Consider the following 15,870-nt stretch of genomic DNA (forward strand, 5'->3'; position numbering starts at 1 on the left):
TTCAAAGGATACTACATTTTTTTGATACCCACAATTTTACATTTTTGAACATTTAAACAATTAATCTTTTCAAGATATGACCAGATATTCTGCAAAAAGTCTGAGGTTACCATTAATATTGTCTTTCATGTCATAAGCAAGTAACATGAACAGGAAGGGTCGTAACAACTTTTCTGTGCCTTGTCTAAAGTTACTTCTGAATCTGTTGATGACTCTCCATCCAAGACAACATGGTGTCTTCCTTATCTTCATCCCCAGTCTAGTCACAAATTCCATTTGATACCTCCCATGATTTTTTAATAAAGGAAGTTGTAATGTGTCAGATTCTGAATCCAAAGGTCTTGAGTTCGATCTCTGGTCAATCTTAGAATTTTTATCTCTCACTTAAACTTTCTCACCTTTGGCAATGATTGTTAATGTGCAAAATTAAGAGTTGCTCCTTAGTTGGGAATATGTGTTAACCTGCAGGGTCCCCGTATGACTAGCTAGGAAAGGCACTTCAAAAACTGAAGGAAGGTGATGATACCATGTCTAATAGGACCATACCTAGTAAAGAAGTGTGGATTTCAAACAAGTGTTGCTGTTGGTGACGGCTTTACCATTTAAAGACAGAATCAAATGCCTATTGAATGCCACGAAATACTACATATATTTTATTGCTTTGATTAATGGCTTTCAAGGTCTCATTTGAGAAAAGTGAGAGTTAGGATTTGTATGACCAGTGTTTTATGAAACCATGCTGATTGACAGAGAAGCTCATTCTGTTCGAGATATCTCATTACATATGAGCACAGAAAACATCTAAGATTCTATAACAGATGGATCCCGTGATATTGGATGATAGTTAAGTGGATCACTTCTGCTGTCCTTTTTTATGTCTGTTATAGTTAAAAGTTGGGCTAATGAAACCACAAATTCTGTAAAGAATCTGGGTGTCAATATGTTCTGATGCTTTATTCAGTCTAAATTACTGCAGCTGCTTTCATCACTGCTGATATATATCACTCATATTTTCATTTGTACCGTTGAGAAAATTAAACCAGGGCAATGCACATTTTTCTTTTGTAAATGAACGTTTGGCTTGCAGGTCAGCACTTTTGCTTTGCGAGAGACAATTTCAGTTTCTTTACCACCTTGGGTGTGTAACACTAATTTTGAGGGCAGAGAGAGCCTTTACATACGTCGAGAATTTTTTTGAGTTGTGAGCGGTTTTCGACAAGATCCTCCTGGGTAGTTTTTCACCTTTTGACAGCAAAACGCCTTTCATTTAGCATATTTCTATGTAAACTCATTGAGACGGGGGGGGGGGGGGGGCAGAGGTGGGCGAAGTAGGTATTGATGTGATGTGTGCTATAAAGCGTGGTTGACGAAACGAGAAACTCTCAGCAGCTTGAACAATCCGAATTCTTACGCAAAATTGCCCTACGGCCAGTTCATCACGCCTGCTCAAAAATTTATTGTATGTCAATGTTGCGCTTACGTTTGCGACCAGTTCACGTGAACTTAATTAAAATATATCAAACGTCAATTAAAGATTAAAAACTGAATTATAGATATTGGGCACACTTTGCCTGACATGTGGGAAGAGAGGCATATCCTCTTTCCGTGATCACTTGCTAGCGAAGATGAGAGCTTTTTCAGTTGTTATTGTTCCATGATATCTTAACTTGATCTTTAATTACTCTCTATAGATTAAAGAACCCATACCGACTACACTTATTTTTCTGTAGTATCGATATTGCGCTTATCGTGTGCGGCGCCGCCGCCGCAGATAGTGCTTTTATCTTCGCCATTGAAGTGCTTTGTGGCGCGTCCGGACAAGTTATTGGTTCAAGAAAGTTTCGGCTGCAGTTGTCGAAAGATGTTTGACGTTAGCAGAGTGGAAAGAAGCGTTCGTGCGCGTTGTGTAAATTTTTAGTTTTCGGTTGATAGCCACGACATACAGGGTGAAAAGACTCTAACTCCAAGGAGTAATTTCATTAAGAACTGGAAACTGTGAAGAACGCATGGGGAGAAGCAAATTATTCGAGGTAAACACTCAGTAGATCAGAATTAAAGTGACAGTTTTTAAAATGATTCCGTGTGTCATATGGCGATAGTAAGCACTGATATATTACTCATGTTAAGTGTACCTTTTTTTCATCAAAGAAATAGTGCCACGCAGTTTTTATTTGTCTCTGAACCGTAAAGGAGTTTATGCGTCTGATCAGAAAAAGAACAACACCAATAAATTCAGAACGTATATTCCATGTTTAACAATTTGTCACATATTTCATCCATGGAAGGGAAGAAGTTTCAAATTACGACAGTTGCGTTGCGGAACATAGGGCGCAACAGGTTGATACACATTGAGAGGTAGGCGCGCAATTTCTGTCATACGCGCACAGTTACATTTTTTTGTGCAGCGTAAACGTGTAGTTGCGAATAAAAATATTTTTAGGAAATTCTTTCCTTTGTGCATTAATACGAGGAAACACGAATTGACTTCTTTTTGTATCTGTTAGATGCACTTAGCGCATCATGTAATTCGGCCTATTCGTAGATAGTAATCGCTGCTAATATGTCACCGGCAAAAGTATCTAGCGAGATACATTTTCACCGAAATATTAAAAACGGCCTGCACACACTGTTGGGTATGATGGAAGGCAATGTCGAAAAAGTTTATAGAACCATTCTGTTTAAAAAAAGTTCCTGGCGTCAATGCCGGTTTACACATTTTGCAATATAAAATATTGTGACTGTTGTGTGCCGAACTCAACGGCGACGGAAAGCGAGACATCCTCTTGGATGCAAAAAGTATTTTGCTGCACTGTCGTCACGTAATTGATGATAGTCCGCATTTAAATAGTCTGCATTTGCTGAATAAAGGAAAAAGCGCGTATAGCATGAGAAAGTTCGGGACGACCCGCTGTTGGTAGAAGGATATGTGACAACAACTCTATAATGAAGGAATAAAAAAATCCTGAGTGGAAGGGACACGTAAATACATTTGAGCCGGCACCACACGTAATAGGACGGACTTTCCAGAGTGACATATTCAAACCGTGGCGCGTCCACGCCGTCGGCTCCGCCAAAGTCTTTGATGCAGCCCGTTTCACTTCGCTGTACTATCACCTATCGGTTTTACCCCAATGTGTCTTACTGAGTGAGGAAGCGCTTTTTCTTAAGTCATTCGTGTCGTGTTTAGTGAGGACAGTATACAAATCCCCATTCGCTATTCCTCCAAAATCACTTAAAAACTTTGTTGGGGTATTTTTTCGGAAGGTAAAAATGTCTAACATCATTCGTGCTCCATCAGATTAGCACCGATTTCTTTCCAAATGTGAGTGGTGAAAGAGATTCGCACTTTCATGATGGGGCTCGTTTTTCTGTCACGAGTAAGTTTACCTAAAGTTGATCAGCTCTGGCGATATCGTATGTTACACATTGTTGCCCGATTCACGAAACTGAGCTGCATGGCAAAGCGCTGAAGCAGTCCATACTGTCAGTGGATGGAAATATGTACAGTTAGACCGTGGCTGCGATTTTTTCTACATTCTTACAGGCGTTTTGTTAAAAGGTTCGATTTTTGCGGACACTCTGGACATATTGGTCTATATAGTGCTATTTGGAATGACATCGACCTCGACGGGACGTTAAGCCCAAACGGAAGCAAAGATCTTGAATTTGCCTTGCGTTAGTGTGTACGGAGATTATATGCAGTGTGAGGTAGCAACGATATTAACGCACTCGGCGATAGCGCTTAATTTATGCTTCAACATTTTTTTCCTCTGTTTTTGTTGGCCGCACCCCTGGAGAGGCACCTATGCTTGGTATGATTTATACGCTTTTAATTGCTTGTCAGGGAGAACGTTTCGTATTCATTGTTGCGTCTTTTTCCTAATTATTCGCATATTACGTAACTAAATCACAAACACATAGCTAGCACGACGTTTACCTACTAAACGGATGTGGCGATAGAAAACCAATGTGATACTTTGGGCATATTGTCGGTCACGCACACTTATTCAATCTAAGATTATCTCGCCAGTCTGCCCCAAGGCAAAGGCTTTTGCGTTACACATTTAGTTTCGTTTGAAACCGAAAAGTGGACTTTTTATCACTAATGGCCGTGTGGCATACAGGAATGCTAAGGACGGGGCTTTTCTGATTTTCTCGCCCTAGTATGACGGATGCGTATCTGTAACGCGTGGTCATCTGAAACCCAGACCCCTCAGCCTTTATCGTTAAAAGCCTATAAGAAGTTTGAAGTCGCCATTCGACTGTCAGATCACGGTCAACAGCATATTTACGCTGTCTCCGTACAACAGAGACGATGTTCGTATACAATCCGCTGATCATGATGTGACGGACAACCTCATCTTCTCGCCCCCCACCCCGCTCTCTCTCTCTCTCTCTCTCTCTCTCTCTCTCTCTCTCTCTCTCTCTCACACACACACACACACACACACACACACACACACACACACAAACTTTTGGAAGAGTAACTGAGTGCTGCATTTCAAGGACACGCTTCTGCACTCTGCCGTTCTTTGCATTTAGTTAGTTACTGTAGAGCTCCGTAGCCTACTGTAAGAGTCGTTGGTTGCTGCTCGGTTCCCGGTGACTGTCTCAAATTTTTCTGTCATGATAAGTCTGAAACGGGGTCCACTCACCGTCAGAAGGACAAGTGAAAAGATGCTTGAATTAAACAAAACAGAAAAACTGTCGCAAAAGCCGCTGAAGTTTCGTCAAAATGAAAGGCTTACACAATGCTGGGATTTACAGAACATTCATCGTTTATAGCCCTCAGTCTACAAGATGCTGTCAGAGTAGTGCATAGAATTATGAAAGAAGACATAAAACGTGAGAATGTACGGACCAGACTGGTATTCCTCACACAGGTGAATTCCAGATTTATGATTTTGTCTAGCTTTGTCTATCACGATGATGCGCAGCGACACTCGCGCTTTCGAGAATACCCGGTGCCTAAGAATAGCTGCAAGTTAATGTGTATGGCTCGTGATGTACCACTTCAGTGCAACGTGCTCTTGCAGAATGCTTCTGTACCTCTTCAGAAGATGCCTCTCCGCCGATTGTCGGTTCCACGATTGTCATTTCGCCGCCTGGTATGCCTTACCATTTTTGTTTCAGTTTAGTGGTATCTGATTTTCTCCCACTGAAAGAGAGCATCTTTCCGTTGATCGGCGCGTAAACTGTTAATTTCCTTTATTGCCCATAACGCACTGGGTTTGTGTGTCATGACCTAAATAATTTAATGAAGAGACTGCAAAGCTTTTCTTGTTAGACATAGACACTGTATTTCAACTTTGGCGTAGTCGTCAAGCACCCACTATTTCGATCCATGTATCGATTCGAAAATGTCCTTTGTTCTCAAACGATACGTGCATTATCCGACTTAATGAAAAAGTGATCCAGAAATACAGGATGGTCCAAAAGTAACCTAGAAAATGTTTCTTAATCAAATACTCGACTCGCGTCGATTTGCAGTAGGGTTTTAAAACGCATACCGTGTTCGAACGTTTTGAATTACATCGAAGAAAATAATCTATTTACACAGTCAGCGCGGATTCAGAAAATATCGTTATTGTGCAACACAACTAGCGCTTTATTCTCGTGTAGCAATGAGTACTATTGATAGCGGATCGTCGATTAATTCTACGTTTCTGGATTTCCAGTAGTCTTTTGATGCCGTAACTCACAAGCAGTCTCTAATTACACTGTGTGCCTGTGGTGCATAGGCTAAGTTGTACGACTAGATTCGTGATTTCCTTTCAGAAAGGTCACAGTTCGTAGTAATCGATGCAAATTCACAAAGTAAAGTGGAAGTGATACGCGGCGCCCTCTGCTATTCCTACGCCATATAAATAATTTAGGAGACAATGTGATCAACTCTCTTAGATTGTTTGCAGATAATGTTGTCGTTTACCGTCTAGTAAAGTCATCAGAACATCAAAACAAATTGCAAAATGATCTACTTTATGCGAAAAGTTCCAATTAAAACTAAAAAAATTAAAAGTGTGAGGTCATCCACACGACAGCTAAAAGGAACGGGTTAAATTTCGGTTACACCATGAATCACACAAATCTGAAAGCTGTCCATTATCTTTGAGGTACAGTAACGAACAACTTAAATTGGAACGGTGGATAGTGTTGTGGGAGGTGAAGCAAAGACTGCGTTTTATTGGCAGAACACTTAGAAGATGCAACAGATCCACTACAGCCGCGCGGGATTAGCCGTGCGGTCTCAGGCGCTGCAGTCATGGACTGTGCGGCTGGTTCGAGTCCTCCCTCGGGCGTGGCTGTGTGTTTGTCCTTAGGTTAATTTAGGTTAAGTAGTGTGTAAGCTTAGGGACTGATGACCTTTGCAGTTAAGTCCCATAAGATTTCACAAACATTTGAACATTTTTTGATCCACTAAAGAAACTGCCTGTACTACGCTTGTCCGTCCTGTCGTGGAATACTGCTATGTGGTATGGGATCCTTACCGGTTAAGACTGACGGGGGTTGTTGAGAAAATTCAAAGCAGGGCAGCTCGTTTTTATACTGTCACGAAATAGGGGGGAGAGTGCCACGGATATGGTAAGGGAGTTGTGAGTGGCAGTCATTAAAACAAAGGCGTTTTTCGATGCGGCGAGATATTTTCACTCCCCCAAACCTGAGAATATATTGTTGATGCTCACATACACACGAAGAAATGATGATCGTAATTAAATATGAGAAGCAGGAGCTCACGCACAAAGAATTATCTGTCCGTTTTTACAGCGCGGTTAGTGTTTGTAACGTTAGGGAAATACTATAGTGTGAAAATGTTTCGATGAATCTTCTGTCAGGCACTTACGTGTGAATCGCCGAGTAGACGTAGACGAACTCATAGCCAATAGAGCATCCAGTTTACTCATAAATGCAAAGAGAGTTGGAAATTTTTTAACTATGGCAAAATTACTGATGAAGTAAGTGCGTTTTACTCCCACGTTTGGCGTTTCCTGTTAAATAGCTACATTGTGAATTGGCATAGAACGTCTAAGAGTCGTGTGCATTAACAGTCTAGAAGGGAAAAAAAGGTAGGAAGGTAGATTAGCAGAAAAAATACAAATACGCATTGCTACTGCCACTGGCAGAACCGATTCGATAACATTTTTCCACACAAATGACTTACCGTCTGCCCCTATTCCCATTTCCGCAGTAATCTTTCACTTGCGTCATTTTTCGCTACTGATTGTGATACACGTCGTATACAAACCCTGGTCCTGGACGCCCCAGTCGACGTTCTCCCAATCGGCAACTTGTCTGACTTGGCGCTAAACCAGCCCTGGTTGGTGCACATCGTTCTTCATTTCTAACAGCCAGAAAATCTGTGTAAATATCATCGGGAAGCAGTTGGTGCATCTGCAAATGCATACCTCAACCACGCCGTACTCTTCCGTCATTCTTCACGGCTTTTGATGCTGTTGAGTCAGTTCAGCATGTAGCGACTGTTGGTCATTATAATTCGTTATGATTTTCGTTTTTGAAACGGTCGTTTCCTTGAAGTCCGCCTTTCTTTTGAGTTCTAACAGGTCAATAAACCTTTTCTTATTCAATTCATTGTCATAATTATGAATGCCTTTCATATGCCGCTTCATACATTGAGGATGGTGTAGCAAGCACTTCCAATATCGAACCGCCGTATTTAACTTTTATTTCTCAGAACTTCGATTTATTCATCTTGCCGTATTATTTTAGCCCCTTTCTTAGTTGTGCTTTGTTCGTAGCAACGCTAATAAAGACCCGTTGTGTTTGATAAAATCTAAAAAAAAAAAAAAAGGCTCTGAGCACTATGGGACTCAACTGCTGTGGTCATCAGTCCCCTAGAACTTAGAACTAATTAAACCTAACTAACCTAAAGACATCACACACATCCATGCCCGAGGCAGGATTCGAACCTGCGACCGTAGCAGCACCGCGGCTCCGGACTGGAGCGCCTAGAACCGACCGACCACCACGGCCGGCGATAAAATCTAAAAACGGGTTTGGAATCAAGACGATGTAAAACAAAATTTTATTCATTCTACAAATTGATAATTGTAAGCGACTGTGTCATTAATGATCTGCTGTTAGCGATCCCCAAAGAATACACAAAAAGTGTTGTACACTTCCTGTGTTGCTCATTATCTGTTCGGAGAATTCGGTTGGTGGCCAGTCTCGGTACTCGTTGATGAGCTACAACACACTGGTTTGCAAAACTTGAGGACAAAAGTGACCAAACTTGAGGACAAAAGTGACCTCCGCATGATGTGTCATTGCCGAGTAACATGGCGCTTTGATTCTTGGAACATATATAGAAATAACTGATACAGTGCAGTACAGGCCTTAACTAATAAGCAATGATACCAACAAAAGTGACATTTTTATTCAAAAACAGTTATTGCACTGAAGTCACCACGATGTGTGGTGGTCTCCTCACACTACAATAGACGAGACCTGATTTTTAATACTGTATGTGATCACCAATGACGGCAATGTATGTTCCGCAACGTGTTCCCTTCCCGGCCACAAAACCCATTCCTTCACCAGCGCTGTCTACAACTGCTGGATGGTCTTTGGTGCCATATGTACGTCTCCTCAACGCAACCCAGATCGGCTTGCTTGGATTCATGTCGAGGGAACGGGTAGGCTACTCCATTCGTCAACTATCCTTTCGTTCCTCCACCTGCGCAGTTGGAAGCGGTCACACGTCATCATCCATAAAAATGACATCAGATTAGAATGTATTCCCGAAAAGACACACATGGAGAAGGAGCACAATGTCACGATAATATTGTCTGCTGAAGATGCTGTATCTAGAGATTTGGAGGTCAGTACGTCCATTAAACATTGTGCCTCCCATACCATAACAGCTGAAACGCCAAAACCATAATGCTCGACAATGCTGGACGTATCCTCATATGTCGAGAGATGCAACACTTAATGCACGCCGGCCGAACGGTTCTAGGCGCTTCAGCCTGTAACCGCGCGACCGCTACAGTCGCAGATTCGAACCATGCCCCGGGCATGGATGTGTGTGATGTCCTTAGGTTATTTAGGTTTAAGTAGTTCTAAGTTATAGGGGACTGATGTCCTCAGATGTTAAGTCCCATAGTGATTAGAGCTATTTCAACTTAATGCACATAGGAACATGGTCGAACATGATCGCTTTGGTAGTTAGGTGTTATAGTGTGGGGAGGCATAATGTTGCGTGAGTGTACTCGCCTCCAAACCTTTTGAACATGGTACGCTCGCCGGTCAACGCTATTGCGATAATGTACACCTTGACCGTGTGCGCCTTTTTAGGAGCGCATTTACCCAGACTTTATTTTTATGGATGACAGTGCACGACCGCATCGATGAGCGTAAGGGGAACGCTAGATATTCGGCGAAAGACTGTCCTGTCCTGTCCTTTCCCGCTTGAGCCCATCGACCCAGTGTGGGATCCATTTAGGAGAGGTATTTGATCACATACACATGAATGACCGACCATCCAGCAACTGTCAACCGCACTCGTGAACGAATGGAACGTCCCGCCATAAAAACTCCATACCAACCTTTTGGCCAGCATGGGAGCACTTTGCATGGTATGTACAGCTGTCTGTTGTGATCACAAGCCCTGTTAAGAACTATGTCCTGCCTTTTTTAATGTCAAGGGGACCGTAATAAGTAGTGGAAACTTCAGTGTATTTAAAGCCTTTGAATAAAAGTGTTGTTTCCGCATGTCTAACGGTGTGTTTCCATCAGTTACCTTCTGAAGTATACTTTAGCAGATTTTTCTACACAAGATCAAAGTTTCATCGAGCTATGTTACTTGGCAATGAGACATCATGCGGAAGTTACTTTATTCCTTGTACTATGAACGTCTTCTTAATAACATGTTGGTCCACCTTTGGAACGCAATACAGCAGCGATTCTGTATGGTATTTACGAGGAGCGTTCGAAAAGTCCGTGCAAAAATAAAAACTACGTACGTGTTTGGGGTAAATCTTTTTTATTTTTCGACATAGTCTCCTTTTAGACTTATACACTTCGTCCAATGCTGTTCTAATTTGTTGATCCCTTCCGAATAATAGGAATTGCCCAAGTCTGCAAAATAGCTATTAGTTGCTGCAATCACCTCCTCATTTGAATAAAATCTTTGTCCCGCCAGGCATTTCTTCAAAGTGGGGAACAAATAGTAGTCCGAGGGAGCCAAGTCTAGAGAATAGGGGGGATGTGAAACGAGTTGGAATCCTATTTCCATTAATTTTGCCACCACAACTGCTGAGGTGTGCGCTGGTGCATTGTCGTGATGGAAAAGGACTTTATTGTGGTCCAGTCGCCGGCGTTTTTCTTGCAGCTAGGTTTTCAAACGGTCCAATAACGATGAATAATATGCACCTGTAATAGTTTTACCCTTTTCCAGATACTCAATGAGGATTATCCCTTGCAAATCCCAAAAGGCAGTCGCCATAACTTTTCCAACCGAAGGAATGGCCTTCGCCTTTTTTGGTGCAGATTCTCCCTTGGTAACCGATTGATCTTTGGTCTCAGGAGTATAATAATGTATCCATGTTTCATCCACAGTGACAAAACGACGCTTAAAGTCCTGCGGATTCTTCCTGAACAGCTGCAAAGCATCCTTGCAACACTTCACACGATTCCGTTTTTGATCAAGCGTGAGCAATCGCGGAACCCATCTTGCGGATAGCATTCTGATGTCCAAATGTTTATGCAAAATATTATGTACCCGTTCATTCGAGATGCCCACAGCACCAACAATCTCATGCACGTGAACTCTTCTGTCATCCATCACCATATCATGGATTTTATCAATGATTTCTGGAGTCATAACCTCCACAGGGCGTCCAGAACATTCAGCATCACTTGTGCCCATATGGCCACTCCGACAATTTTGTAACCACTTATAAACTGTTCTAATCGAAGGTGCAGAGTCACCGTAATGTTTATCAAGCTTCTCTTTATTCTCCTGAGGCGTTTAGCTTTTCATAAAGTACTGTTTAATCACTACACGAAATTCTTTTTCGTTAATTTTTTGACAGTTCACACGAATGCCAAACACAAAGAAAGAGATCAATATGGCTGAAACTTGGTGTGCCGCTTCTGACAGGGAAGACATGAAATATGTAGGGATGCAGGTGATTTGCAGTAATGATCACGTACTCCACAGCTGTCATGGCGTCTCTGTTACTACCGCATGTCCCATCGCCCCCCCTCCCCCCCTCCCGGTCTCCATCAAAGGCGCGGTATTTCGAACAGTCGTTTTCCTGAATCCTTTGATCCACTTTCCAATCCCGGAGATCTCGCGCTCACTGCCATCGTAATTGACGGTACCATTGTCTCAACATAGGAACATGTATGGGTCATCTACAGTAGAGCCCTGTGTTCAACAACGCGCACTGAAAGGAGTGCTCCGCAAACACTTGTGCCTGCACCAGTTTCGTGTTCTGTCGTCAGATCTACCACACGGTGCTGTCTATCCTACTAATACGCTCTGAGCAAGCTTCGGACCTCCATGTTCTGTGGAGAGGCGTGCACGTCCAACTCCTAGGTCTCTACTTGCGAGTTTCACCACCCTTCATCCGCTTTCATACATTTTCGTGACAGTAGCACGCGATCAATTGACCAACTTCGCCGTTTCTGAGATGCTTTCAGGCTGACGTGCCACAACAATCTGCTCCTTGTCACAAGCACGTTTGTCAGCGGGTTTCACCATTTGCGGCCCTTATCGTCACTAGAATGGTTCGTCTCTGCTCTGCTTATATAAGTTCCCTAACGTGTCTCGTGGCCGCAACGCAATCAGGCAGCATTCAGTCTCGCGCTGGGTAGTGGTCATAATGTTTTGGCTTTTCGGTGTACGCAGTAGTGCTAGCCTGAACCTGGATCTTTCTCCTGTCTGGCGCACAAACTACTATCACTGCACTTTCCTTGGATTATCAGCACCAACACTGACACCCAACTGACACATCATATCCAATATGTGATAGTCGTCTGGAAGGACAGCATTGCGAACTAGGCCGGCCGCGGTGGTCTCGCGGTTCTAGGCGCGCAGTCCGGAACCGTGCGACTGCTACGGTCGCAGGTTCGAATCCTGCCTCGGGCATGGATGTGTGTGATGTCCTTAGGTTAGTTAGGTTTCAGTAGTTCTAAGTTCTAGGGGACTGATGACCACAGCAGTTGAGTCCCATAGTGCTCAGAGCCATTTGAACCATTGCGAACTAATCAAAACTCATCCAAGTGCATGAATTGAGCTCACTATCGCTATAGTATACCAGCCTACGATCTCTTCGCATAAACATTTGGAAAAAATGGAAACCAGCATCACACGTCCACGGAACGAAGTCGCACGAGGAAATGCTGTGTGACAGAACTGGCTCCAAATGCGAGGATGCTATTTTGGCTCATCCTTTCCCATTCTACGTGGCTCCCATTGTTTACATCTTCGAAATACTGGACTGGCCGTTAGTCTCTTGCTACAGGTAACTAATTCTACATGAACGGTATATGTGTTCTGTGCTTGCTGTCTGCAGTGAACTTCGATAGTGCCCACAAGTACACAGCAGAACACAATTAAAGTGTCACTTCTTTTGAAACCTCGTCATTTTCACCCATTGCGACGCAGACGTTCTAAAATTAGCTCCAAGGTGCCCACAACTTTCCTCTGCAGCGATATAAAAGCGTGACTACTTCCGACGTCACCCTCAAGTTCGGCAACGTTTCAAACGGCAGAAGTTCATGTGAGGTGTAAGGTGGATTAATGATGTCACATCAGCACCAAATTTCACCAAAATTCTGCTCAACGCTACCGTGAACGTGTAAACGATGGGCAGGTCGTTACACAGACCCTTATCCACATTCCATCACTTCTACATCTACATCCATACTCCGCAAGCCACCTGATGGTGAGTGGCGGAGGGGACCTTGAGTACTTCTATCGGTTCTCCCTTCTATTCCAGTCTCGTATTGTTCGTGGAAAGAACGATTGTCGGTAGCTCCTGTGTGGGCTCTAATCTCTCTGATTTTATCCTCATGGTCTCTTCGTAAGATACACGTAGGAGGGAGCAATATACTGCTTGACTCCTTGGTGAAGGTATGTTTTCGAAATTTCAACAAAAGCCCGTACCGAGCTACTGAGCCTCTTTCCTGCAGAGTCTTCCACTGGAGTTTATCTATCATCTCCGTAACGCTTTCGCGATTACTAAATGATCCTGTAACGAAGCGCGGTGCTCTCCGTTGGATCTTCTCTATCTCTTCTATCAACCCTATCTGGTACGGATCCCACACTTCTCTTAACGCCTCTAGAGTGGAGATCAGAATCCGGACGTCCAATGCTGAAATAACGGTGTTTTCTTGCGGCTGGCCGAGGAAAAGATTTCAGAGACATCGCTGCTCAGAATAGACATGAAAAGGTCTTTGAAGATCGCATAGAGGGTATCAGTGAAACTACCCCTTCCCTTGGGGCGTCCATTTACATACATACCGCGGTCCAAAACGGCAGCTTTCAGTTCGATGTGCAACAGAACTACATTCTTCACAACCTTAGGCCCTGCTGAAATCGCTTGGACAACACACCCCTTCTATAAGAAAGAAGACTTCGGCTGCCTCGGCTACAGAAGCACCTACTATACAAGCACCAACAATTTGCCCACATTCGAATTTTCATACTCTACTGGCCATTAAAATTGCTACACCACGAAGATGACGTACTACAGACGCGAAATTTAACCGACAGGAAGAAGATGCTGTGATATGCAAATGATTAGCGTTTCAGAGCATTCACACAAGGTTGGCACCGGCGGCGACACCTACAGCGTGCTGACATGAAGAACGTTTTCAACCGATTTCTCATACACAGACAGCAGTTCACCGGCGTTGCCTGGTGAAACGTTGTTGTGATGCCTCGTGTAAGGAGGAGAATTGCGTACCATAACGTTTCCGATTTTGATAAAGGTCGGTTTGTAGCATATCGCGATTGCGGTTTATCGTATCGCGACATTGCTGCTCGTGTTGGTCGAGATACAATGACCGTTAGCGGAATATGGAACCGGTGGGTTCAGGAGGGTAATACGGAACGCCGTGCTGGATCCCAACGGCCTCGTATCAAAACCAGTCAAGATGACAGGCGTCTTCTCCGCATGGCTGTAACGGATCGTGTAGCCACGTCTCGATCCATGAGTCAACAGATGGGGACGTTTGCTAGACAACAACCATCTGCACGAATAGTTCGACGACGTTTGTAGCAGCATGGACTATCAGTTCGGAGACCATGGCTGCGGTTACCCTTGACGCTGCATCACAGACAGGAGTGCCTGAGATGGTGTACTAAACGACGAACCTGGGTGCACGAATGGCAAAACGTCATTTTTCCGGGTGAATCCAGGTTCTGTTTACAGCACCGTGTTCGGCTAAATCACGGTGAACGCACATTGGAAGCGTGTATTCGTCATCGCCATACTGGCGTATCACCCGGCGTGATGGTGTGGGGTGCCATTGGTTACACGTCTCGGCACCTCTTGCTCACATTGACGGCACTTTGAACAGTGGATGTTACATTTCAGATGTGTTACGACCCGTGGCTCTACCCTTTATTCGATCCCTGCGAAACCCTACATTTCAGCAGGATAATGCTCGACTGCATGTTGCAAGTCCTGTACAGGCCTTTCTGGATACAGAAAATGTTCGACTGCAGCCCTGGCCAGCACGTTCTCCAAATCTCTCAGCAATTGAAAACGTCTGGTCAATGGTGGCCGAGCAACTGGCTCGTCACAATACGCCAGTCGCTACTCTTGATGAACTGTGGTATCGTGTTGAAGCTGCATGGGCAGCCAGCTGTACCTGTACACGCCATGCAAGCTCTGTTTGACTCAATGCCCAAGCGTATCAAGGCCGTTATTACTGCCAGAAGCGGTTGTTCTGGGTACTGATTTCTAGTGTAATATATTTGTCCAATGAATACCCGTTTATCATCAGCGTTTCTTCTTTGTGTAGCAATTTTAATGGTCAGTAGTGTAGTTCCGTAATAAAGCAGACACAATTATACAAAATACAGTTCTGACGAAGACTTACACTTGCAACGTATTGAGGTCATTTTAGAGATGCCGTTCGTGCTGAAATGCAACAGCACAACCTGCAGGACTATGCAACATCTGCATTTGTGTTCAAGTATGCATTTCTCGCCATCTTTCCATATTTGCCCAACCCCTGTATTTTCTAGTCACGGTGGAAAGGAATGCGCGTGCAGCGGCCGCGTGATCGTGCGTTTCCTATTCCGGCTGTGGGCGGCTCTATATACAGCGCAGACGCGACCACGCATCCACGTCGGGTGCGGAGAATAGGCGGCGCTCTCAAATCTCATTATACGGCGCGCAGCGTTCTTTTGTCCTTTTGTGGCGTCGGCCGCTCTGCCGCCGCCATGAGCTGCTCATCCCTCCCCTTTTATCTCTCGTCTGCGGCGTCTTTGTGTCGCAGGCTGCGCCCAAATCACATTTTAATACGCTGATCTTCTGCGACCTACTTCTCAGTAGCTGCCCTATTAAGGCTCCCCGCCCGCTGAATTACAATTTCATTATATATTTTCCGCTGTTTGCTTATCAGAAATTGCTGGCCCTTCCACTATTTCTGCACATTTCTCCGTGGCGCTGGCAACCGCGTATTTTGTGAGAGTGGGAAGACAATCCTGTGCTTCTTTATGCACTGTCTACGAGATGGAGCAGTAAATTGAAATGTCATTTTCACCCATGATTGTTTGAAAACACCACGGTTCTTTTCGTAAATATCACTCAAGAAAGAAATCGACAACCAGTCACACTTCCTGAGTTAAAATTTTGCTTCTCAGATGTCCCGATATGTAGACGCAGAGAG

At 43.9% G+C, this 15,870-nt stretch overlaps 1 protein-coding gene across 1 annotated transcript in view; it reads left to right on the top strand.

Annotated features, from left to right (window-relative positions):
* The first annotated feature begins 1,800 nt into the window (after positions 1-1,800).
* The window catches only part of LOC126355031 (uncharacterized), a 415,838-nt gene continuing 401,768 nt past the window's right edge, over positions 1,801-15,870 (top strand). The window contains exon 1 of the mRNA XM_050005178.1: positions 1,801-2,030. Coding sequence (XP_049861135.1) covers positions 2,007-2,030 — 24 coding nt within the window. The 5' untranslated portion in view covers positions 1,801-2,006. The remainder of the gene's footprint in view (positions 2,031-15,870) is intronic.

Source organism: Schistocerca gregaria, chromosome 3, assembly GCF_023897955.1.
Source record: "Schistocerca gregaria isolate iqSchGreg1 chromosome 3, iqSchGreg1.2, whole genome shotgun sequence".
Lineage (NCBI taxonomy): Eukaryota > Metazoa > Arthropoda > Insecta > Orthoptera > Acrididae > Schistocerca > Schistocerca gregaria.